The sequence below is a fragment of the Anticarsia gemmatalis genome, chromosome 8 (assembly GCF_050436995.1).
Source record: "Anticarsia gemmatalis isolate Benzon Research Colony breed Stoneville strain chromosome 8, ilAntGemm2 primary, whole genome shotgun sequence".
In the NCBI taxonomy this organism is placed as follows: domain Eukaryota; kingdom Metazoa; phylum Arthropoda; class Insecta; order Lepidoptera; family Erebidae; genus Anticarsia; species Anticarsia gemmatalis.
The window spans coordinates 3,586,922-3,614,389 of record NC_134752.1 but is presented as its reverse complement, the minus strand read 5'-3'; the positions used below and the strand labels follow the sequence as shown (position 1 = coordinate 3,614,389).

The 27,468-nt window shown below is 36.1% G+C and overlaps 1 protein-coding gene and 1 long non-coding RNA gene across 3 annotated transcripts in view; one reads left to right on the top strand and one right to left on the bottom strand.

The window, feature by feature from the left end:
- Positions 1 to 301: 301 nt before the first annotated feature.
- Positions 302 to 26,006, bottom strand: LOC142974697 (suppressor of cytokine signaling 2-like). 2 transcript variants are annotated; one of them, XM_076117165.1, is made up of 4 exons: positions 25,567 to 26,006; positions 3,429 to 3,721; positions 2,545 to 2,690; positions 302 to 1,912 (listed from the first exon to the last, which is right to left on the bottom strand). In XM_076117165.1, the coding sequence occupies exons 1-4, from the start codon at positions 25,583 to 25,585 to the stop codon at positions 1,585 to 1,587; spliced, it is 786 nt and encodes a 261-aa protein (XP_075973280.1). In that variant the 5' UTR covers positions 25,586 to 26,006; the 3' UTR covers positions 302 to 1,584. The 2 variants fall into 2 exon arrangements, with proteins under 2 accessions (XP_075973280.1, XP_075973279.1); XM_076117164.1 differs by lacking the exon at positions 25,567 to 26,006 and adding an exon at positions 4,942 to 5,460.
- LOC142974698 (uncharacterized) overlaps positions 4,561 to 27,468 on the top strand; it is a 95,551-nt gene continuing 72,643 nt past the window's right edge. The window contains exon 1 of the long non-coding RNA XR_012959581.1: positions 4,561 to 4,906. This is a non-coding gene — a long non-coding RNA (uncharacterized LOC142974698). The remainder of the gene's footprint in view (positions 4,907 to 27,468) is intronic.

Sequence of the window (27,468 nt, the reverse complement as noted above, 5' to 3'; positions counted from 1 at the left end):
TCAATTGCGTTATGAACATAAGGAAATAAAAGGCGATATTATAGGCAGAATGTATATTTTGTTTTTTGTATATAAATTATTTGCAGTTCTTTCCATACATTAGTCTACAAATGTTTAACACAATTCTCTATTATGTCACACTTATTTAATTGGTGCTTTCCCCTTACAAAATGGTACAAAAATAACTCCGTTTCAAAGTAAACAATGGTTATATTCAACACGAAGACTACAGACAAGTAATTATATATTAAAATAAATTTTGAGGCTCATTATGATCAGCAATTAAATAATAACACATGTATTTTGCTAATAAAACATTATTTATATATAAAATGTGAAGGCTAAGTTACTCTAATTGAGATTATTCAAGGTACATATGATTATTCTATATTAGTGAACGTCACTAGCCAAACCTTCCACCGTACGCTATCTGTACCTTCATTACGCGAAAATGTATTTCTTCATGAGAAAATTTAATTTCGCGTAATCACTTAAGAGACATGACCACACAAGACAGGCGGTCACGCGGTTGATGTTGTGTTATTAATTCTGTCGGCGTGCATGTGTGGCGACATTGTTATGATACAAAACCATTACATGGCTACAAATTCACCAGTGGCTATACTTATATTCATAAATTTTCATTACTTATTATAAGGAAATAAATAGAAAACAAAACAAGAATTATGTACATGTTCAGCCTCAAAATACTTCCAATGAAATATGCAGAAAGTTTCACAATATGGTTATGTAGGTAATGCTTTGATGGCACTTTGTTTATAACTATGTTCTATGTGGGTGAGGTGCCGGGAGCCGCGGCGGGAAGGCGAGCCGCCCGTGGATAGGAACAAAGAAAGAACTAAATATAATGCAAGTTTCGATCAAATCAATAACCCTAGATCTTAACCGAGAAATAAATAAATAAAATATAGCTCTATTATATAATGTGATGACTTAAGACGATGGACAAGATTAGGCATTAGTGAACAATTTGCTATATTAGTAATATCATCAGCTGGGGAACAGAGCGTGTCGGCCGCGCGGTAACGGTCGTGGAGCGAGTTACGTACATTCAACAGAAAAGTATACAGGTAGTTGTAACACGAAACAATCATTGAAGGTCAAGGAATCAGTCTTGCGTTATTTTCCAAACATCTTTATATACAGACACAGAATTGGCTTAATAAAAATAATCTGCGTAAACATTTCACTAAATACCATAGTTGAGTCCCATATTCAATACTTACAAATAATACATTTAACATTATTAATTTAACTATTCATAAATTATTTTGTTAGTTCGGTATTTTAAGGATCCGGCCCTTTCTAGCAACCTGTACTAGATATTACACGATGCGTATTAATTTGTACAAATAAGATTATAATATTATGATAATGCAAACACGAAGTCCACCTTAGGAAACTAGCAGCTCAGTACTAGGACTCGACGCCGCCCACTCGTTCTACACGATTACAATCAGTTGGAGCAGTGACCATTCGCTACCATCTCTAATAAACTAATATCTTCACTAGGCATCGCCCGGATTGGACTAAATAAATAACTAATATACAGGTGTCCGAGCGTTAGATCGAGTAAGGGTACTCGCCGAGATAGTCTATTAACGTAGAGGGGAGGGGGAGGAGCCTGTGTTTCGGGGCGCACCATAGCTTAGGAGTTAGAGGGTTGGAGTCGAGCGACCGGTGCACGGCGAGCCGCGCGCAGTGCAGCAGCGAGGGCGGGGACTTCCGGAGCGGCAGCTTGAGCATGACGGGCGAGTGCGGGCAGCCCTCGCGGTCCACCCACACCGTGCCCGCCGCGCTGCGCTCGCCCACGCGCGTGTAGTGCTGCACCAGCTCCACCACGCAGCGGAACCGCGGCATGTACCTCGCCAGCGGCCGGTCACAGTCTAACCTGCAGCGAGTAACACAGATATTACGACCTCGTTCCAGTCGACCGTTCACAATCGATTTCAATTTACTCTTTGATATAAATCAATCGAATAACCACGATGCTGATTGAAACGGTCAAAAGTCTCCACCGATCGGCATTGCTCGCCGAATGAGCACAGAAAAAGCTAATATCGATTCCGTTCACGGCGAGCAGAACGGATTCCTATAAAAAGTGTGACCAAAAAACTACTATTAAAGGTTGAGGAAAACCGCGAGAGTAGGTAGGTATTGAGTCAACAGTAGCCGCGGGAGCATCGCAACCGAATTACACTGAACTTGTGACGTAACGGTCGGTAACAAGCCATTGTGACGTAACGTTATTGTGGAAATAGTTTCGTAATTTGTTATTCATTGGTTCAATAAATAGTACCAAATACGGTGAAGATGACGAGGATGTAAATTCTCAAACTTTGTTGAATCATAAGTGACCGAAATGTTTGCATTTATTATTCTTGGGAAAAGTCTGACTTGTGTACCTAATGAGTATGACATAATTTGAGAGTTCTGAGAACATTTTAATACAACGATTATCGACCTATCGAAATTAGTATGCTAACGAAAAGAATAATAAAAGAAATGTTGAAAGATATTTACCTAAAGAATCCTTGTTCATAGTGTAGCCTCACGGAGGTGGGGCCTCTTTCAGTCTGTACTGACAATGAGAATATGAAGTTCCTATCGCCAGAGTCCCGGATCACGAAGGCACCAACACTTGCGTCTTTTAACAGTGTCCTTGCACCCTGTAAACAAATTACACACATACTATTAGCTATTTGTACCAACAAAACAACTAACTACTAATATTATTCGAAGTAAGGTCTATATGTTTAGTTTGTTACACTAAATTGTTAAACAGACATAGATGAAATTTGGCAGCTTTTTTATTATATACTCTGTTTTTAACTTTTTTGTTATTACATAACTGTGTTACCATGTAAGATAAATACATTTAAGACTTATGTTTATTCTATTTTATCAGAAATCTATAAACAAAGAGCTATCTTTATACAAGTAGGTATATTTTTTATGTAAATGAGAGTCAATGTCCAATTATTCTGTTTTGATATGATATGAAGTCATTGGACCTTTGACCTTGTGTACTCAGTTTCTTGAACAAAATACCTACTCAGAAATATAATTAAGAATTTAAAGATTAATTTATATGAGTCTAGAGGTGACTTCATGTTGCTGAGAAATAAGGTAATTACTGTTAGGTATATAAATCTGCTTTTATCTACTTTACAGGAAATAACAATTGCTGAATTACCCATATACTATATATGGTGATTAATAAGGAAAATATAAACTGGGTATATTTACATACCTAGAGGTGTAATAGGGATAAATGTTATCTACGAAAATTAAACTATTATCGTAAAACATAGACAGGAAAATTCTACTCTTAAAAAAGTGTTTAGTCATTCGCAATTAGTTCCGACTTCAAATAACAGATGGCGTTAGTAGTTGAAAATACGAACCTGCCAGTCTAAGCTGCCGTAGTACCAGCCCGAAAGCCTTAACGCCCTAAGGGTGTCTGCTAGCCTTCTTAGCTCTTCATTATAAGGTGATGTTTGTATTAAAGGTGCTGATGGTGTGGCATATAATGGTGTTTGTGGCAAGTAGGTGGGCTGGATCATGTAAGGAGGTGGTGTGTGGGGTCCGGTGCACTTGCCAGCACTTGGTGCTAGCGACACCCTCAGCTCGTGCCTGCAGTTCGGACAGCATGCTGTCGACCAGCTGTTTAGCGGCACCCCTACTTCCACACATGCGTCTGTAAAGATGGAGAATAAAGTTTAGTTTTTGTTCAATAGGCTGCTGAAATCATTGATATGCTAAGCATAGTAATCCTATATTGAGCATACTATTCAGTAATAATATAGGTGTATGAATTAATACATATAACTTTTAACAAGTAGGTCAAGTAGGCTATTTCGTCATTATTATGTTAGTAATTTGAAAGTGTTCTAATATAAAATATGTGTGTGTAAAATGTCCCAGAAATATGTCATTTGATAATGACCTACTGTACAGATCTACTATTATCACAATGTTATCATTATTGATGACTAACAAACAGCTGAAATTACATAAAATTGATAATGATCTTGAGTTGATAACTATAAGACTTATCAGCAAATCCATATGAATAATAAACATTATTCATTTACTAAAAACTACTCAAACATGCAAGTAATGAAATGGACACTTCATAAAATTAAAACATTCCTGCTTAAAAAAGACAGCAAAAAGTTTGTATATCTTTACCACCATGACTGGTTAGTAATAAATTAAAGAGTCTTTTGTTGGCATTTGATTAATGATAAGTAAATTAAGCTTTAACATCATGAATGTTACAACTATCACTATGTCATTGTGCTCTTTAGGATTTTTCCTATGGATCTCTCAATGTCTCTTATCATTGCTGTACACATATTTGCTTTTCTTATCGTACTATTTTTGGATCTGTAATACTGATACTGTGTTAGGCTGTTAGCACTCACAGTAATATTTTTGGGAAACAGGAAAACTCTTTTAGAAACTGTATAAAATATAATAATGATAGCAAGTAATATTTATCCTAAACTGACTTAAATGTTTGATTGATCCATATTCAGATAACTAAACGTAACAACATAGAACTTTAAAGTTTCTTACTATTTTACACATCTTCCGGCACAATTTGTTACTCTATACAATTTTTTTATTTACCTAGATGTATCATTTATTTATTTTTTTTATTTCATTTTGCATTTATTTTGCGTTTGTGACATTAAACGTAATTTTCTTTTTCGTTTAGGAACTCATCAAACTCATTTGACACTACCAAAATTTGACAGGACGTGCCGCTTTGTGCCGCAAACCGCTAATTCGTAGAATCATCTAACCTTAAACCTACACATCTCATAACCTCAGAAGTCAAGAAAACCGTCGCTAGTCTCATAATAAATCAAATTACGTGAGTATCATGTTTATTTACTGCTTAAAACTTACTTTGCGGAGATAACCTTGCTGTTAATGTCATGTTTAAAGGATAAATTGTTGCTTCTCGCCTTTCAATTAAGCACATTTGTTCACTGAATGGTGGCCTGACGTGTGTACCACCCACTCGAAGTCCGGAGGCCACGATTCACACAAGTAACGAAACACTTATCACGTCCGCATCCAAAATGTGATCATGTCTAAAACCATAAAGTCTTTGCTCACACTTCCTTGTTTCTAACTTTATAAAACTTTTAAACTCCTTGTAAAGTTTGAAATAGACGCACAATTTTACTGTTGCTCACGATAATAACACTTTCACAGTTGTTCCAAATGGTGTTGTATCCGTAGTTATTAAAAACTGTTAAAATAACGTATTGCAATAATGTTTGCGATGTGTGTAACTTTGGTAAACGCTAATAACAGAATGAATGATAGAGCGCGTTGAGTGCGACTGAAGCGAAGCGACGCTAGCGCTACTCTGGCGTGCGGCGACACAACTGACGGGGGGGACTGGGCGACGAGGCTGAGCAACAGACACTGATACGAAACTCGAACGTTCACTGCCTTCCGAGAATTCATTCACCGACTATAATTATTACTAGTTATCTAGTCGTTTACTATCTACATTGTATTGTATTCAGTAATGTGTGGCTAGGCGATTCCGCGTAAAACTATTTCTCTGTAATCGTGACAAAAACAAAATTTAGGACAGTAGGTATTCTTTTTAACAATTATCTTTTTATAAAAGAAAACTTAGTTTAGTTACAAAAGTAATCTTAGTTTATTGGATTCTCTATCTACCTATTGTGACGAGATAGTCCATGGCCAGATAGAGTCCTATTGTATATTAGCTGTTTAAAAATACCTCAAAACAAACTACCACAAACGATAATTACTACAAACAATTTTAATTCGACCATGGAAGTAGTAAAAATAGTCTAGGTATTTAATGGCACGTGGACCGCGGCATTCCATAGCGTCTGCGTGTCGACGTTGAAAAAAATACCTATTTATTCGACATTGTTTAAACACATGTTGCTAACAATGTGTTAAAATATGCCAAAATTATACACAATAATGTGTAGAAATCGCCATTGTTATTGAATAAATAAAATAATTAGTGCCAGGTGTTTAATTAAAGCAGGTTTAAGGCAAATGGTTTCGAAATTAATTGTTTCCAGAAATCAAAAAGTTACGCCACGAAGCCCACGTATACAGCCATTCTCTAAATCACGGCAGCTAGAAATAATCGCTGGCAATAAGTGTAGGCTATCAATAAACTTGTTTTCGATAAATTACTATCTATAAAGTAATGGCCGCGTATTTTACTATTACTGAGAATATTGCGTAAAGCAGCCCACGCTAGAGAGTTACGAATGATTATCATTTGTATGGTAATATATTTTAACAGTTGAAATTGCGTGGGAGTCGTATAATATTTTAAAGTCGATGCACCGCTCTCGTTTGTCGTATGTAAACATTTATGATGGAAAACCAAATATTGTTGGGAAATCGAGAACTCTGTGAACTTTGCTTTATAATATTTCTACAACATTTATCTTTCCCTAACGAAAACTACAGCCTTATTTAAATAATTCGGAACGTCAACTTTTCTATTCTTGCAAATTAGTCAAGATTAAGATCCATAGAACATTTTTCTAACGAAATTTGAAGCTTTTTGAAAGAGACACGTGTTAACCTGCGAAGAGGAAAATCTCGCCAACAAATATTAAACATCAAAGCTCTATGTCCTGGTTACCACGACCATTTCATTGAAAAGATACGGGCGATTCCATTGCAAAATTACCGTACTCAGCATAAGAGTACCGGTTCATAATTAAAAAACTGACAGCGATTTAGTTCCCAAACTTAAATTACTTGCGGTAATTCTGTTTAATACAAGGCATTGTTTTAAAGTTCGGTTCAGTTATTTAGAAGGTTTTTTGCTTCCAATTCAGCAATTTAAACAACCAGGCAGAATATTCGCGTGACTTTACGTTGAGAAATGTTATAATAACTCTATTTCGTATTGTGAAGTATTTGGCTAGCTTCCATTTGCATTCTATCGCGTATAGGTGGTCGTAGCTCTATGTAAAGTCTTTGTGCGCCGTATTCTTGAATGGCTTTACCTTTTACAACATATCACGATTTCCATTTCTCAGAAATGTTTCCCATATACCGATTTGTTTATGTATTACAAATGTTAATCCTAAACTACCATTTGGTTAGGTTTCTAATGTATTGTGGTAAGAAACTGTCTGCTGAAGCCTATATTGCGTTTGCGTAGGAGTTTTAATATCGCTATAATATTGAACGTAAATATTTTATGAGGGTACTTTTATAACTGTCCGAGCGCGGTACGAGGAATAACAGCTAAATGCTGTGGCATTAAGTACAACTCAAAATACGGCATTGTGTAAAGCATTAACAATGTTTCGGCACTTCCTTTTCCGTCTTTTGATACATTTTTCTATAGAATTCTCAATTTAAGGTGAAATTGGGGACGAGCGTGATTTTTTGCCACAATACAATTTACCTGAATCGTCGGGTTACTACGTATCGTACCTACAATGAGTAATAAGAACGACGAAATCTGCTTCCGTTTTGATGGTGATAAGATTATAATAAACATTCATCAACACACATCTGTCTACCTTAATTCTACGTTTCATTCAATGTATATGATTCATACATATGAGCCTACTACAGATTACTAAAATTACGATAAGGGATTTTTTAAAGACTTCAACATCATAGTCTATCTTTTATTATTTAAAAACTCTAATTGGTGTCACATTATATTTAAATTCAGTAACAGACAAAACAAAAATAAGATGATCACCTTGTTTTCGCTCTTTACGTGGAAATAAAATGGAGGTAAATTAAACTGGTATAATATTTAATACGAGTTCTTTGCGCGCTCAAATGAAAACAGGCTTACATAATGAAGCCCGCTTTATCACTGTAATTACTATCATCCGAGCATAAATTATTAAATTTAGTAAACTTCGTGCCCTCTTTATGAAAAAAAAAACGTATGAACGATAACACACAATGGAGCATTCGTTTCGCTACAATTAGCATCCTCTTCATCGTTTGGTTATAACGCTGTATAAAGGCGTAAGCGTCGAGCGCAGGTGTTCGATTCGCATTCGAGCGTGCCATAGAGAGCGAGTTCCTCGTAGTGCGATTATATTCGGCGTTCTCGGAATCCCTTACCTGCGCCGCGCCGGCGCAGCTTTCACAACCATCTGCCGGCTGTCACTGGCGAGGCGCGCACTCGCAACGCAGCTGCCACCCATTGAATAAGCATAAGTCCCCCAATAATAGTGATGATTTATTTTATAGGAATTCAACGTTGTTTGATGGCTCTACACAATGTACCCGTAGGATTAGATGATGGAGTGGACTGATGGCAGAGGTTAAATGTACGCTTATACATAACGGAGATTTGCCATTGTTGAACACATTGGGGTGCTCGCAGATGTGTGTGATTGGAGCTTTAGTGATTTCGAATTCCATATGAAGAGATTGCAAAAAAAAGGACTTAATAATGATACTTCACTAAGCCGTTGTAAGCAAGTATTATTAGGCTTGATAAAAACTTGTTTGAATCTGTTTAATGTAACTTTTGGAAAGTTGTTTTTATCCAAAAAGAGTCCACTCTAGTTGGAAGATATCAACATAATTTTATAACAGAATATTATATTTCAACAAAAACGAAACCTGCTGCGATCGTATCGCCAAATAACGAGCTATAAAAAAACGTGTAGCAACATAACTTGAATGGCCATTACCTATTTATGTAGAACGGAAAATCGACGCCGAACCAAGTATTTATTTAGGGAGGTCACACCGTTTCGCAGAATATGGCTGGCACACTCCGATTTCAATTTCACAGGGAATACCGTTGTTCTCGGTACTTCTTTATTAGACGAAGAGTTGAGGCTGAATAAACATATTCGCAGAATTCATACCGATAATGCTTTATCATTTGTATACGGTACCGAGTAACTTGTACGACACATACGTGCCTAGCAGATATAACTGTCGATGAATTATGTAGACGGAAGTTGGACGTACAAGGATTACAATTGAACGAACTCTGTCAAGAAATACATTCTGAATTCTACGGATAAATGTTTAGTAGAACAACTAATTTGTTTTAAACCGGATTAAAATTGGACGGTTATATTTCGACATTCGACCGCAATGTTTACTAACGATTCCCAGGTTATTCCAAACTGGATTAATGCCAGTAGTTGTTTGATATCCAACTAAACGTTTTGAAAACATTCATCTTCGTCGGAGTACTTTCACCTCATCGTGACACGCCATATACTCCACTTACGTTGATAGCTTTAACAAGCCTTTTGTTTTCCATTACATTTATAGGTCACCCACTACCGTAATCACCAGTAAATAACGATAAAAATGCAAATGGCGGTATTACGAAAGAATAATGTCTGAATGTTGGAATTTTAAAATAAAACACGAGGCGCTAACCCTTTAATACGCTTCATTTTATGGTTGTTTACTCGTTTAATTGTTATAAGCATTACTAGGAATTCAGAAAGATTTGAATGCGCTACTAAAAATATGCAATGTTCATCGGACCGTAAAATGTTAATATCCTTATAATAACTGGGTACTTAATATAAGTAGGTCTTTTTATCACGTTTACAAAACTGATAGCTGTAGCTTTTACATGTCGTTAAAGCATTTTTATGATGTATCGACTTAATAATTGTTGGTAAAAGTTTCGTGGAAAGTATGAAAATAAGCCGCGTGCAATTCCATGAACCTCTGAATAAATGATTATCGTCGTATTACCAAATAAACATATTTAAATTACTCAAAATGTATGTAAGTCACGATACCTTTTATAGAATTTTAAATAGTAATTTGTTTTACAATTCAAATAAATCTCAGAAAACAAGTCATCGTCGTACAAGATAACAATGAATCATTTATTGGAAAAAGTTAAATGCATACAATTCTTATAAATGCATTTGTTATTGTTAAATTTGCACGTCTTAAATAAATACAATGAACAATCGACTTACGTATGTACACTTCAATTTAAATTTGCACATATTTTTAGTTGACACGACATTATAGCTAGTTTCGAACAATGCAAAACATTTCTGCAACAGTAGATATACTTAACTAATGTTCAACAGTAAAAGTCCTCAATCAGTGTTCAATTAAAATAGAAAACGTAATTTTTTCATATTTACGCGTATCACCTGCTATTGTATGCATTTTTCAAAACATAATAACCACTCTAAAAAGTCTCGCTAGTGAAAATGTTCTAGCATTAAGTAAAAGTCTGTAATATGTATGAATTAGGCATGATTGCTATATTACTAGAAATGAGAAAGTAGCTGATTCCATGAAATATCGACGTAAGTCTTCTACGGAGTGCAACCGCCGTTAAAATGCATAAGTAATCTCTTTAACTGTTATAAGTAACTGTTATGTAATTAAACCACAAATAACAGTTGTTGCTGCTAAGCTATTGCTTACTTATAATAAATATTCATATCAATCGCGCTGAGCTAGCTCCCGTTTACCGGTGAAAGTAAAAGTTCTGTTACGTTTATATTTTCTTTGCGGACAGAAATATTTAATGGGGACAAAAATAAATATTGTTCCGTTGAAAAATTCTTTCTAATAATCGTATTGTTCGCAACGACGATTTTATTTACTTTGATCCTATTTGAAATCGTGATTGATTTTGAAATAAAAAATGTAACGCTATTATGTTAAAAGCGAATCCTTTGCGTCTAACGAATTCGCCCAAATTCATTTACACAAATAGCCTGAATATCTTAAAAGAATTTCAATGGCTTGTGCCCATTCGACCTCTGCTTCAAAGCATATTATTTTTCTCGATAACAAACAAACCGTCTGGCCAATGACGACCGAAAACGACCTTTTCCTAGAACACGATAATTATTACAACCTTACTGGAAAAATACTTAGTTCGAACTTTGAACATTTTCGTAGGAATTTCATTAACAATTAATAACAATGGTATTCAAAGGCATCTTCAAGTTCGTTTGCTTAAATGTTGAAAAAGCCTTAAACAAACTTTTTTGAGTAAGTTACACCAGCTGTCAGGTTCTGAGTTTCTTTCATTCGCTCGCCTACGTGGAACAAGTAGGTCCTTTCCTTTGTAGATGTTATCCAGGGTCTTAAAGGACGTTCAATACTTTGTCTTGGATCTAAGTGTACGCCTCCAGCCTTTATGCTTCTGCGCCTCTACTTTGTAGAGTTGCAATGTAATGCAAATCATGCAAAACAGGATTTTACTATATTTCATGGCATTATTTCACCTTTATACTGGTTTTCTTCAAATTCTCAGTCGTATGACGGAGTCTTTCTCAGAACAGCTCTCTACGATATCTACGTAGATGCCGGTGGGTGTGTTTGTAGGTGTGAGCGTTGAGTAAAGTTATAATTTCTTTATCTTGTGTTACAGTGAAACGACATGATTAATGTTACGCCTAACTATAATGATTCATTTGTACGTCGCCCCCCGCTTTGATTATGAATGTCTTCGTTTACTCGCAATTTTACGTAATTAATTGTTCCTCAGAATAACGTAATAGACGATGTTATTGTTGTTTTATGTCTTGTTTTTATAGTTTTACATAAACTTTGTTTTATTATTCGTCGTGGATCATGATACGCGGCAATCCTGATTTCCCGTGAGACCTTTAGGGTTCCTCGGAATATTAAGTAGCCCACGCTTTTAAAGAAACGAACTCTACAAGTATTACAGCTGTTATTGGTACTTACTGGTCTGTAATGTCTACAGCAGTTTCTAGTTTTCTTGTGAACTCTCAACTAATGGGTTTATCTAGAAATCTATTATTACCAAGTAAAATATCCAATTTACCGAAGTTATTAATATTATAGCTTGCAATTTGTCTTGGGATCTTCCAAGAAGGTCCTAAACATTATTACAACCTGTACGTTTCCTCGAATATTCTAAAGTTTCAAGTACCCAGAAATGCTTGTAGTCAACATAATATAATATTGTATGTGAACTTAACACGACTGACTAAATTTAACCGCAGACTTGAAACTTATTCACTTAAGAATCCCGTGATATGTTCAATGTTATTACGGTAGAGTAATGTGAGAGATAAGTATGAAAATATATGACCTTGTTTTTATCAGTCTATAATAAACTCGGCAAACAAATGTCAATAACGGAACTGCACATAAACATTCATGGATTCAGGAGAATATTATAAATGGAAATTTATATCTGTTTATAAAAGGTTCATTCAAGGTTAAAGATCAAATATAAACAGACTAATTCTGAAAAGTTAGAATGTAGTAGTTTCTCGGAATATTTAATAAGTATTCATTTCTTAGTAATGTTGAATAGACTAATGTTTAGAGTAGTTATTAAGTCTTTCAAACGTCCAGCAATGAAGTATCGTTAACAATAAAAGTATTGGAAAATATTACCGTCTGCAATCAACTTTACTATGAAATGCAATGTAATGCAAATCATGCAAAACAGGATTTTACTATATTTCATGGCATTATTTCACCTTTATACTGTTATAAGATTACCATCAAGATAGAGCAATGGCGAACACGAAATAGATATTTATAGCTTCCATTCTTCACATACGAAACATATACGTAGCTAATTTGTATGTCTCATGTGTCAATCGTAATAAAACGTGACCGTACGATGTGGACAATTGCGTTCCGATACTGCAGCTAAGAAATACCTACCAATTAAGCAAAACTGTTACATTAACACCTATGAATGAAGTAAATAGTGTGTCGTGACGTCATTTTATGTCGTGTCTTTTCCACTTACTATTATTTTTCAAATGCAATTTGATGCCGTTAATTGTTTTATAACGATTTTTCGAACAATGTCAAGTTTTTAAATGAGTGGTTCTTAATGTGAAGCTGTACTATGCTTTAATGCTTTCTGGCCAGTGTTTTATTTATTTTAAATAGGTAGGTGTAAAACTTTTTAAAACGTTAACTTTAATACTTTTAGTATATTATATTTTAAATTTTAATACAGTTTACAACGAACCCACATTAAACATGGCTCTACGTTTTACGAGCTCTATATTCTGAATAGCGTAGCCTAAAACAATGTAAAAATGTTATTTACCTCTTACGCCCAAAATAAACCAAATGTAATTAATTCCTGTTTTGAAATATAAAATGTTGAAAGCGGGATAAAAGGAACCAGAGTAAATCCAGATTATAGGTTTACTTCGAAAGCCGGGCTTCCATTTTCCTCTAGTGAGATCATGAATAATTTATAACTGGGATAGTGGAGATATGAGTTTTTTTAGCAGTGTCTGAGAGTTGGAATGTGTAAAAATACACAGTGTTGCCACACTGAGAGGCGGCGGTGTGAAACTGCGATTTCCTGTCCACTTGTGACAATGAAGCGCTAATTGCTTGTTTCGTCGTGATTCCTTTTTTAAATTTCTCGATTCTGCCAACAGCATTACTTATGCATGTTTTTGTAGCGGCCAGTATTTTTACGTTCTCTTTGGCGCTAGGGACAATTTTAGGCTTGATTGTCGTAATTGTTTTTTAAACGATGATGTCTGAAAAAGAGTTGTTGTGTGAATATTTTTGTAACATTTGTCTCGAATGATTATGACAAAAGAAGCTGCCTTGAAGAGCAGTTACATGGTTAGTGTTTATTTTCATAGCTAATGAGCTATCATCAAAAACTACTCACCAACCACAGTACTTATCAACCTAATACTTAGATTGCCACTTCTAAAATTATACCTCTAAAACAAAGAGATATAATTAACAACGAACAAACAGCCGTTACAGTTAACGAAATCGTGTGTCAGTGCTCAAAACAGTACATTTTATTTGGAATCGTTCACAATTTGGTAACAATACTAGGAACGGGTGTGTCATAACGTTAAAATTATCGTTAGTTCTCTAGAAATAACCTAGCCCTCGTCCATACAGGTAAAACTGAGTCACCGGCCACCGCAGGGGTAAGGCTGGCACGTTCTTCATTTTATTTATACTCCGACCTTGTAATATAAAGTATAAATACTTTCTAAGAACACGAATTCATTTTATTAATTCGGACTGATGATGACGCCACTTTTGACCGAACGATGTTTAATTTTGTTTTATGGATGGAGCGAATTCGATTGTAGCGTCTGATCTGATTTTATAACCTCCAATTCGGCACTGATTGAACCTTTTAAGTAATTCAATAATACTGGTTTACTAAAGGGAAGATTCAAGATGATCAAAGGAATACCGTCAATGCCTGACAAATGTCAAAGAGAACATAGTGACATCCTTTATAGATTTTACTTTGAAAGCGGCATTTTTATCCACCTCAAAAGGCTGCTTAGACTTTACAAGTTATGTGATTTTTGCGGATTTGTCATCGCTTTTCACAAAAATGTCAACCCGTTATTCGTTATTTCTCTCTGCATGAATGTTGGTATTGTGAATGTAAAACTTTATCTATCTTGTAAACAGAAGATTGTTGATCGAATAAATTATTGACGTTTTAAATTACTATAAACCTATGTCTATAAAACTATCAATATTGTCGATATCAGCTTAACTTGAAACAAAGGCGTTAATGAACTAGTTTCGTAGATGACAAACAACAAATATACTACGAATGACATTTAAGTGGCAATTCTCGTTAAATGCTAAGTAGTGTTCTGAGAACTTTATCTAAAATGCTTTATCAGAATTGATGAGATATATGTAAATATGTACTTTTGATACTTGCACGCTAAAGTATGTTTCTTGGTAATATTGATAATTGCGAAACAAAGAATTGTAAAGGTTTGCACTTCTAATAATTTTCTTGACAAGAAGTTCTAGTTACAAGAAAATGCTTTCGCTAACAGCAAAATTAAAGCTGAATATTTTTTCATAAATATTCTTATGTATGCGCAATTTCGATTAAGTATTGTTTTAGGCGTCCTTAGTGAGTACTTAATATTAAAATATTCCCGATCTTTGTCAGCAAGCTAATCTCCTACCTAATTGCTTATTAAACACGTAAAGGGGGACTAACTTAACTGTAAGGTAAAAAAATACTATAAAAGATTAAATCAAACCAAAATACAAGTGTTCGTGTATGAATTATTATGAATATTGTACCATTTTTTTCGGGGAAAACTTTCACAGCGTAAAAATAAAATAAATTCAGGAAAAAACATTCCTCTTGACTCAATAGTTCAATCAGAATGTTTAATTTATAAATATTTGGGGAAAACATCAACAATTCGACTCCAGAATTAACGTCGATGCTTGAGGTCATTCACCTGAAGTTCACCTAACTCTTGCCTATGATAAACGATACTAATGAATTCTTCGAAACAAATATTATTCAGTTTCTAAGTAGTGTGTGTACGGAGAATAAGGAGAAATGAACATACCGAAAGAATGAGTGTTCTTGAAAGCAATTTGTTGTAATTTAATTATTTTGTTATCGATTGTGAACCTTGGGAATATCGCATCTTTACACAAGTGGCTTTCTGCGAAATACATTTTATGCCTTTTTCTTAGTTTAGACGGGCTTTATATTTATTTTACTGAAAGTTTTCCACTACCCTTGTCTTAATAGTATTCTAGCCGCTTGAATGCTCCTGACTTGACGCTGTGATTGCTTTGGATATGTTTTTAAAAGTGTTTTGTGTTATGTTCGTTAATTATAATCTGTTCATTTAAACTTGCGATGATTGAGCAATGCGATGTCGTGTCTCTACTTTCAACAGGGCAGGAGCGAGGAATTTGTACAGCCCATAAGCAGATTCGGATAGAAGGGAGGGTTTCTATTATTAGGTATTTCTCAAGTCCAGCTCTACATAAAAAATGTCGAATAACTTAAATGTGGGAGTTGTATACAGAAAAAAAAGTTATGAAATCAACATTGCACAGTTACAAAGACGCCAAGCACACATGCTGTCAAATTTCGCTAAATAAGCATTAAAATTGGACTCCTCAAACATAACATAACACTTTCGCGTTGCATGTTTAATATGCAATACGACACTGGGATTAGCGTTATCATGCATTATTAATTATGCATTTGTCTCGACCTCTTATGGTTGAAACGTCCGTGATTTTGACCTGCATGCCATCTTCCGACAGTATTGAGTCGAAAATCAAATTCGAACAAATGTCAAATCGTACAATCACTTTAAGGCCCAGCGCAGACCAAGAGGAGCGCAGCGGAGAGGATTTTTTTAACGCACTTGAAAATCAACTTTAAATTAATTAAAATAAAGTGCATAATTGCTTGAACCTGACAAAAAATGCTCGCGCGTCCTCGAGGATGCGCGGGTATCCCCGCGCATCCTCGAGGACGCGCGAGCATCGTACGAAAAATTTCAATGTTGTTACTGAGTTTAAAGAGAGAGAACGTCATTTTTATTCTTCTTCAGTCAAAAGAGCAATTATAATCATGGCCCAGTCTACCATCGTTGACGAATTTTCACGAAAACTGGCCTGTTTAATGAAGAATGGTAACCTAGAAAGTTTTCCTCGCGCAGGCTCGAGCAGTCGCGAGCATGCTCGAGCATCCGCGAGCCGTAAAGAAAATGCTCGAGACCGCGCGAGGATTATTCCGGTCTGTCTGCGCTGGGCCTAAACCTGCGCTCAATCATGCGCTAGTTTGAAATTTAAAACTATGATTTCACATTAGTTTGAACCAATCGAATTAGATTTTCGACTCGATACTGTTGGAAGTAAGCCTGCGTATAGCTTGGTAACAAAATAGAGGTAGGTACTGCATGATAACATAATAACTGTGTCTTAGATGTTACCACGTGGCTTCGCTTGCTAGCTCAATACCAGTCCAAAAGCATCTGAGATTCATCACTATCACCCAGGCTAAGCTACAAGAATTTCTCAAACTGCATGTAAAATCTGGATACCTACTTTTTGATCATATTTATTTTGCTGATATTCGTGCCTGATAACACTGGGGGCTAATGTAACTACTAAGCTAGTCCGAATTAGAAGTTTCTGGGATAAGATTGTTCAAACAATCACTTCTGCGTTGTAATTATAACCAAAACATAAAGTTTGTTTGTTAAATTATTTCAATTCTAATAGTATTATTTTAGTATGACAATGTTTATAAAACGTTGATACGATTATCCAAACTGTTTGTTTTATTTCTTCACTGCAATCTATAAACAATGTTGCAATATTGAATGTCCATTGAAAGAAACTTTTAATAGTTGGTAGTAGTACTACTCGTTAAGAATAACTTCTCGTATTTGAGTTGGCGATATCTTATTTTATTTGCGAAGTGAAGTGTTTGCAAATAACATCGTAGGATCCTTTGGTAAATAAATACTTGCATAACTCTACAAAACATACAAACTTAAGGAAAACAGTTTTCGCTGGAATTCTTTTGCCAAAATATGGATCTTTCTTTTTCGCATTCTTCGACCGATATGTGAGCTCCGTGGTTTTTTCGTCGTTAATCGCTGTTTAGCCCCAAAAACGCAACGCAAACGCAATATATCGCTTGCTTTAAAACAGAATTGAATTGTCCAACACAAACAGTTACAATTCGAAATATTCAAAGTAACGTAATCAATTCAGTTGTCCGATTGTCTCCGCGTTCCAAGCTGAAGGTAATAAACATTCGTTATCTTCACAAACCTAATGACTATGAGATCTTATTCCGGGCTCGCTGGCACTAGGCAGAAAGCTTTGCAAACATAATTTACTGCTAATTGACTCTGTAAAATGACCGCTGCTAGTAGTTTGTATTTCAATAGCACTAACGGTAACAGTTACTGCTATACCAGTTATTTATTACCCTCATATTTCTCTATTCATCTATTATTATAGAAATTGAGACTGTCAGGTTTTATGGAGGGAATTTAAATTGATCTACGAGTGCAGGTAGACTTGCCTTTTCCTTGTAGTGAAGTAATTTTCGTATTCTATGAACTATTTGCATCAAACTCTGATATCTGGTTTATAGACTTGGATGGTTTATTTGCTATCTCTGCAGTAGTTTTGATCGTATCATTGTTTGGCAAATAGTGAAAGAAGATGTCCTTACGCTATCTTTACAATAAACGAATGTACATATATGTAATTGCAATTGTTTACTCATAAACAGTACTCAAGATAATGAAATCCTAAGTACGCAGTTCACAATTTCGCAACGTATTGTTGGCATGCTAACGTTTGCTCGGGCCTCGTACATTTTGGCGTCAATGAATGGGTATCGGAAACGCGTCGGTACAAGCACCCTCTCACTCCACATTGTTCTACGGTGCATGTAACTTCCCCTGCATTATTAAGTGAGGGTGTTATACCATGAAAGCGTATTTTCATGAGTGAAATTTCGTGAATCCGTTGTGAAATTTTGCACTGTTGCGATTAAATCTGCTTATTATTCTCGCTTTTAACGTTTTGTAACAATGGAATTGTATTTTGAGAGTTAAGATGTTTTTTTACGAAATTAAAACTTACAAATCGTCCTTTTTTGAAATAGGAATACTCTGGATTTTGCACTCACAAACCAATTATATTTCTAATCTCCGTTTACGTAACATAGAACTACCCTATAAAACAGCGAATTTTTAACTCGGAACATTAATTGTTTAACGTAACATATCAAGAAAACGAACAGATGTTTACAGTTCCTGATTTACAATATGAGAAGTATAATATTCTCGTTGTATCAAGACGGTTCACACTCGACGTTCTTGGAAGCGCAGCTTGCTATAAATAAATCTCTAACATTATACCGCATATTTTGGTACAGCTGATATTGAAAACGTTCGGCTTGAAGTGCGCTCGACGGGAGACATATGGAGTATGGACACTCTCGCCTTTCACATTTTAGTGAGATAAACATTTGACGAGATGCGTTAAACCTTAGAGGATAAACGATCACAATATACCAAAAAATATCGACATTCACTTGTTTTTTCACGTATTACTGCAACTTGATGAGGCATTCTGCTATAAATGGGCGTAGTGTAACGATAAGGCCTTTCTTTCCGTGCTCGTGGCCTTTGACATCGAGACAAGAGCGCGGCGCGGCGCCAGCGAGCCGCCAGCTGATCTTCATCAAAACGGCTTTTGTCGACCAACGCTTCAGGAATTCCTTAATGACCCTACGTAGAAAGTCACTCACGATGCCAGATAAACCGAAACGTGCATTGAACATTTTTTGATGAACGCGAGCGATTGCAACCGTTGGAATGTTCGTATTGGCCTCAATCTCGACCATAAAAGCTCTAACGCTGATGCTTTTGACAATGCAATAGTATACATTTAAGTGTTTGGCAATAACTGTTTGTATTCAATGTAAGAGTTTAGCCAAGCAACCTTCGCGTATTCTGGGAACTTTGTCGACCGGTCGCTTCGACTGCGCCGCGGTTCCCGGAACGGCAACCCGCGGCAGTTTCGATTTTTAAAATAGACGCGTTCCGTTATACGTGATCCAATATAGAAGAGCTCCGATTTATGGCCAGTCAATTAGACGTTGTGTGTAATCTGTAAATAAGTGTCTATTTTTATCCCGAGCCCAGACTCGTTTCCGAGTGAAAGGGGTTTCCTACTGTGAACTTGTAAAACAGGTTATGGCGTTATGAACTTTCTTCCTTCACTGTTTCTTTCCGTTTAATTTTTTGTCATGAATATTATCATAGACTATGATATAATGTTCGTCTGTGCTGTACGATCCGGAAGTCCATACAATATAACTCATGACCCGATATGGCTGTGGTCTGTGATTAAAATACGTAAGTAAGTAATTTCCACATAGTCTGTATTTCATTTACATAACTACTATAAATACACCCACCATTACTATCGCGTATCTACTTTAGACGTTTTATGTTGATGTGTGTGTAGTGACGTCACAGCACAGTGCATGCACACATAACGACTAACAACTGCAGAAACCTTAGAGGTGACCTAATCGTTTGCCTTCACCTTACTTACAGAAGTTTATCGACATATCAGTTGCTACCAGCCCAAGTCAATTAGTGTCATACATTGAGATATACGAATATAAAAATAAAGAGTCATTATACCGACTTCTCAGTTACCACTACCAAGAAGATTATTAAAAAACGCTAGACATCTCGCATGAAAGTAAACAGCTTATAGTTTTTTATAGTTTTAAATTTCACTGCATTTCAAAAAACGATACAAGGACGAACGAAGCCCATCTCAAAAGAGAAACGGCAAATTAAATCGCGTAATGAAGAGATGGGATTTAGGACTTAAATGACTTGTAAACATGGGTTGATTTAGCGTGGCCGGAGTGCAGATCAAAGCAGTATTTCAATCAGTTCGTTAGACGAAACTGTCGACTGTCGAGCGCGTTCGCAGTAGTCCGCCATTGAAATTTAAACTAGCCGCTCTTCTGGGAAAGCGGTGTGACTGTACCTTTTTGCTTCGTTTTGCTCAGCTCGGTCCTAGCCCAACAAAACAACTGATGCCCGCTGAGCGAAGCAAATTGAATATATGGATTTAATGCATTGATGGTGATGTCTTGAGTCTTCGTGGTGGTCTCAAACAGTGTGCTTTTGTAGTGTTCTATTTGAAGATTTTGTAGTAAAGTTCCTTTTTGCCACTCATTTTGAAGGTGATTAACCTATTATCTGATGATGATATCATATAAAAAAGAAATCAAGTGTCCTCGATCCCTGCAACCATCCAATGAATAGCAGGTAGATGGATCTAAATGTGTCTACAAAGTATTTTGCTCATGTTTTACCACATTCAACCGGTCAAAGGGCTATTTTGTCGGTGTCTCCGTTAATTACAGAGTTTCACACAGCGGACGCTGTAAAATTTCCCGCGTTATTTCATATGTAAGCTAAAATTTCATACTTATCAGTGTTCATTTACAGTAACAACGTTTCGTTCGTTTCACATTTTATGTTTAGTTAACTCGCTTCACGAATGTTGAATTTCTCAGCATTCACATTCGTTAATGTTGTGAACATTTGACAAATGGACGATACGCCATTTTATGACATTTGTAATTAGTGAAAATATCACAACTACAATACATAAATACAACAACACGGATAAAACAATAGTTGCTAATACGTGTGTGTCATAAAACAACAGTAAAAACGTTTAACAACCAAGCGTAGATAAATCGAAGTAATTAATCTCGGTCGGCAAACGCAATATTCTGTCTCCTTTATTTCTTTGATAAATACCTAATCCAATATAACAGTTGTTACAGAAAGAAATTAGAGCAGCACTAAATCATTAGGTAAATATTGCAATATTGCAAGATTATGAAAGGTTTCTAAGAAGGGCATCAGTATTCAGTAAGTCAGTTTCCTAAGAGCCCGAGGTCAGAGGCGAACACTGCATAAAATTTAATAGCCGCGTATAATGCTGTGTATGGTATTGTCGGTCCTTCTCCGAACAATAACCCGTATACAATTTTCAAAATGAGACAATGCAAAAAATAAATAAAAAAATGAAGTCATAATGTTGGCGATTTCTCATAACAACCCTTGGGTCGGAGGCTTCCAAGGATTAATTACGAGTTCCGAGTAGGGCCGCCACCGGGCCATTCGATTCTCGGTAAACTCGAATCGAAAAAGGAGCAAAAACGGACGCGGCGCGTTCTGAGAACACGCATACCTGCGCTCGCGCAGCCATCCCACCTTGTTCCGTCCGCCCGCCAATTCGAGAGAACTCACATTTTCCTAGTACTTACTCTCCCAAGTAAAACAACATTTTCTCTTTTTCATATCTTGTAAACTGTCGCATGTACACTCAATCTACTTGACGTAAATGCGAGATTACTGTTTATGAGATGAGGTAAAATGTCGCTTTTTAGGTGCCATACCCTTATCAATTCCAGTAAGCGATAGCTACCTATACATTTTGGTCGTAAAAACTATAATTTCAGATAGAAGGTATTAGGCGCAAATGGCGGATTTCCAGGCATTGGTAAAGCTAGAATAGTTACGTTATCATATTTCAGAAATCAGACTTAAGTGTGGTATTAAATATTGATAACTTCTGGGAAACTAACAATGAATGTTCGAGTTGGTCGCCCGGTTCAAGAAAATGTATTCGTAGTGATGTGAACGTTCTTTTCGTTGTCTTGTTTTGAATAAAAACTTGACAGACGTAGGTAGGTAGTTCTTATCTATGGTAAGATAATTGTAATTAAAATAAAGTATAAAAATATGGTCGACTACAAAAAGTTTAATTAATTTTTATGTGTGCTCTGTTATCGTGAATATCTTCTAGTTGCGTATTATCGCAAAACATCTGTTATTATAAAATTTAACTGTAATTTCCATTACAAGAGAAATAAATTGAGCAGAATGTCCGAGCTAATGCATTCATTAGCATAGATTTACATTTTGTATCGAGACACAGAATAATACAGCAGTGTACTTATGTAATTTACATAGTTTTACATGAATGATAACAGGCTTAGTACCCGAGTTAAAATTAAATCCAAAAGTAGACACAAAGTTATTAAAAAACCGTTTCACGGTCACCTCGGATAATTTGATACTTAATGTATACAAATATTTTTCCTATCAAAATTTATCGCAGTGAAAGCCTAATATAACTTTTATCTTTCTAAATTGGGGGGTGAATTCAGGTCGCCTACGCACTGACTTTTCAAAGTTATTTGCGTATTCAGTCTACTGTAAAATAATTAAATAACAACTGTTTCAAACAGAACGGTACTCGTGTGTACTTCACCTCGCAACGGCACGACAGCAAAGTTTAAAATGAGTTAGGAACTATTTCAGGTGTGCGAAAGTATTACAAACTTTAATTTACTATTTTAAAAGCGCTTTGATGTCTAAAAGCTCGCCGGCGAATACATGTATTAAAACCGTCCAAGCCTTTAGAACTTAACAGCATCAAAACATTGTTTTTATTTTGCACACATTGGCTTTGTAAACTAGAATGACCACGCGATATAAACGCTAAATTCCTCAGCAATTACAATAGGAATTCTTTAAAGGTATCGCAATCAATTAAACGTTTTCACGGACCTCAATCAATGGCAATCATGACTTGAATAATACTATCGCCATAGTACGGTAACCTATAACAATAGATCTCTTTTTAGCTGTAAAAATGGCTGCAAAAAATGCGTTGTTTCCCTTTGAGGATAAACAAAAGCCACCGCGATTCCCTGTAAACGAATTAACAGCGTGTTATTCCCGGTAGAATGTGGACAATGCGATTGGTTACAATAACATTGATTCGAACAAAGCGTTGAAGTTGCTGCCACTGCTAGTATGTACTTAATTAGGTTGAGTGTGATTGTGAATGTAATTGCAGATGCGGGTTGAGGATTTCATCTTTCCAGTGGACGACCTTGCGAGAGATCCAAAACTGTTAAGAAGTCCCCAAGTATTTCAGCTTTTAGTTACTTGATCAATACCAAAGACCAGCCGTTTCCATGGCAATTGGGAAAACGGTGATATCGCATTTCGCGCTCCGTTTTCCAAAGATTTTTGTTTGTAATCGGACGACTTCCTTTGTATAAATATTTTTTCCTTGCTCTTAAATCAGTTGATGGTGTTGCTTTAAAGATCATTGTGTGGTCTGAATAAGAACTATAAATCAGATACCTCAGCCATAGATTGTATTTATCAACTTGTGAGAAAAATATATCTTTTATGCACTTGTGGAATTTTCAATAGTAAACAATTCTTTAAGACAGATGTTTTATGACATAATAATTACGCCTTACATTGCGTGTTTTATTGAAAAATATGTTTTTGTATCATTTATTTCCATAATAAGTAGCTACGATTGCGTAATTATAAATCCGAATCGAATTTTGTCTACAAAAATATCGGTAAACAACTACTTAGTATCGTAGAATTACGTAACTGTTTGTGACTAGTTTCAACTAGTATTTTCTCGTTATGCATTTCTGAGAATGCATGCAGCCAATGCGATTTAAATATGGCCGAAAAAAACTTCAAAGTGAAACTAATATTTATGTTGGACAAAGAGTGATGGAGCGGGATTACTTATTTAACAGTCGTCTCTTCATCTTGCTATTCAAGTTGATAGAGAGTCACAAAAATGCTGGATTCTTTTGAGAAGTTACTTCTTAAGTTGTTTGAAAGCTAAATTATTCAAAACAGACACTGAATATAGTATCTCCAATCCTCAATAGCTAGCATTCCGATGTTCCTGCACCCGCCTAAAGTTATGAATCGAGGACAGATACGCTATAGAGTACTAAGTAATTTCATGTTATCATGTTTTTCTACAATTACTATCTGCGTGTTACATAATTATGCAAAATATTTCCAATCGTTGAGTATTCTAAGGAAACGTTATATCGTAGCGTGCTTGATAATTGTTTTCAAATGAAGTGTTCCAACGGCAGTGGTGTCATTAACACAGTGAGCACGCTTGTGCATAAACATTAACATTTTATTTATCATTGCTGCTCGTATTACGTCGTACTACTATTACATCGTGATTAAGATAAGCTAAATTCTTAACCTAGTTATCGTTTAGTTTGAGATTATTTTGATTAGTTTTCGTAATTGCATTGGCACGGTTAGGCTGTATGAGTAATAGATCAGTGCCCACCTAGTTACATAAGGCATTGGAATTTGCATAGGCAGCCTTTAGCCTCGATTGAAACGTTTGTAAATTTTCTTAGTAGTTGTGTATTTAATGTTTATACCTCTAGTTGTTCTATAACTACAAATAGAGCGTTCATAACTTTATTTAGGCCTTCGAAGTGGACCTTCAGAACAAGGTTGACTTCTTTTCTAGAGGTCATCAACTCATAACTTTTGTTGGCGATCAATAATATATTATCTACGTCGACTTTTATATGTATATTTTGAAATCAGAAATATGAGTCGATAAATTATTATATCGCTTAGTTAATTCAGGCTATGATCAAATATCCTGGCAGTTGATCTAAATCCTAGTGAATGTTCTTGGAAACTCAGTCGGACATCATTTTGGAGTTGGTTATCTATCTTAGAACTATTCGCCGAAACCAGTTTCGGTGCCGTTTAATCATATCTCATACAATGAATGGTCATCATCGTTGAAACGAACAATTTGTGAAGTTATTCGAAAGGCGAAAGTTGACAACGGAATAGCCAAATTGCCGAAACGAATGGCCGGAACGAAATGAAAGTCGACAGTTACGATATCTAAACTCAACAATACCATTAGTGCTCTATTGATAGAAGTTAAAAGTTAGTTAACTACTATTTATCATTTAACCGGTAGCACACAGTCCTAAAATAAACATGATGTATTAAAGTTCCATGTAATTGTGCCATTGTCTCCAAATGATTAGGAATGACGTCATTGATGAATATAATCTATGTCGTTATCATTGAGAACGCATTGACCCCGAAGTCCCAGTGATAATGATAACAGCTGGCGCCGTTCGATATATTTTTGCGTGCAGAAATACACACGTGTTTCAGACGTAAACAAATTTGCTTTTGCGTTGACGTATCTGCTATGAATATGCGGAAGATACATCAGAATGGCTTATAAGATAAAACAATGAGTAATAAAATCGCTAAATATATAGTTACAACTGTTAGTTCGAGTGCTCGATCGCTGAAACAAGTTGAAAGTTCTCACCTGGTAGTTTGACCACCATTGGAGGTGTGAGTGGTCGGTTGGGATCCAATGTAAACGCCTTAGATAACAACAAAACACGGAAACACAAAGGCCCACTTATAATTACTTATATTTCCTCAAATCCACTTTACGGCCGTTTCGCTTCTCAGTAAAACTCTTTATAAGCAGTTTCGTAGAAGCCGACTGCACTGGAGAAATTAATTTGCAGAAATCGACGTCGCCGACGGCGGTCCGTCCGCGTGCCTCGACAGAAACGCTTTCTAAGTACGCGCACATTCAATTTCACTCAACGGTCGGTGTTTATCACAGATAACGATATCGCGGCGGGAGGTGAAAGTTCGGCGAGGTGGGTCGCTTCGGCGTGACAATCCTCTTTCGTGTACAAAAGCGTACTGAGTGAACGCGGAGCCGGCGCGCGGCGCGCGGCGATGCGAGTGAGGTAAACACGCGTGGCGGGCGGTGCGCGCGGCCCGGCGGGGAGGGGGGACCGGCATGTGAATGTGCGACCGAGACCGAGCGGCCGACGAGCCGCGCTCCGACCGTACTTGCCGACGAGTCGCCACTTCTCAGAACTACCAACCTTGGCACTTCCACGAAATAACTCAAGGCATTGTCACTAATTTATAAAACTTATGGTCTTCCGTCCAAGGCTTGCGAGCACGCCACCGCCACCGTCTCCGCCAGCGTCGTGCGAGCTCGTGACTGTAACGTTCAAAACGTGCACCAGGTACTGTTGACCCCGATGGCCGCCGCACGACGGTAAATTAGGTAACTTGTAGTATCTATCTATCCATCAATCAACCGCGAGCACGGCCCCCTGCCTCCACCAGACGTGGAGGTTATAAACGTTGGAAAGTTCATTCACTTCTTGGTCTATTTTTTGTCCACGAACACACCCATGCGCCTAATTCAATACACAGGTAGATTTTGAATGAATCGAAGTGTTATCAACCTCGTCGGAAACTGTTACAGTAGGTATTTATTTTCCACAATCGATGACAATGGGAACATTTTCTCATTAGTTACGTAACTCTCGCTTAGCGATAAAAAGAAGCCGTACATGATGTTTTAATGAAATGCATAGCGATAAAAACTTTGAATAAAGTTTTGCATTGACACAGTTACGAGACATCTTAGGAACAGGATTAACATACAATTTTTATAAACATGACATCAGATACCGTTTTGGAATTATTAATTCAACAGGTGACTAATAAAACAGCGACTTAACAGAGAGATATGATTAAATTTACATTTAAAAAGGTCAACATCTGCAGACTGCATCTATCTGCTGAGTAATACTTGATGCTTACATATGTATTGTCTTTTTTTTCTTGTTACATTATAATCTTACTAACTTTGTAGTTTTATTTATTGTCAAAGTCAACAATTTTGACTTTATTTCCTCTTCCTATTACAAAATTCCATACAGTCCTAGGACAATATGAATTCAATATAATGAGTATATCAGTCTCTTATTTATTCACTTATGAAAAACGTTTGACAAAATAAACCACGGAGAACTTGCCAAATTAAATGCATTTCTTGTAGCTAATGTCAAGTTCAGATTGTCTTTGGTTGTACTCTTAATTAAAATTCTGAAAAAATACAACTTTTATGTTTTGGTTATGGCTTTCAGCCTGAAACTGTTAAAAGAATATCAGGTGTTCCGCAAGGGTCATATTTAGGTCCAAGACTAATTCGCAATTCGTTAATTAATCATCTTTTTTACGTAGAATACGTACATATATCACTATCTTTTACTGGGATACATTTAGTTGGTTTCGGCAATTTAGTTATTCTTTTACACTCAATGAAACTATACACATACCTGCCGTGTACGTAGTGTATATAGAGTATATAGAGGCACCTAATACTCTTAAAATAATTACTGAAGGTGTC

Bases quoted from the DNA above. Each gene is read 5' to 3' on its own strand.
- LOC142974697 (XM_076117164.1), bottom strand. From the start codon at position 5,017: ATGTGCTTAATTGAAAGGCGAGAAGCAACAATTTATCCTTTAAACATG. The intron at 2,691-3,428 runs GTTCGTATTTTC...ATTTGTTTACAG, and splicing joins ACGGCAGCTTAGACTGGCAG to GGTGCAAGGACACTGTTAAA. The intron at 1,913-2,544 runs GTAAATATCTTT...TACTCGCTGCAG, and splicing joins TATGAACAAGGATTCTTTAG to GTTAGACTGTGACCGGCCGC.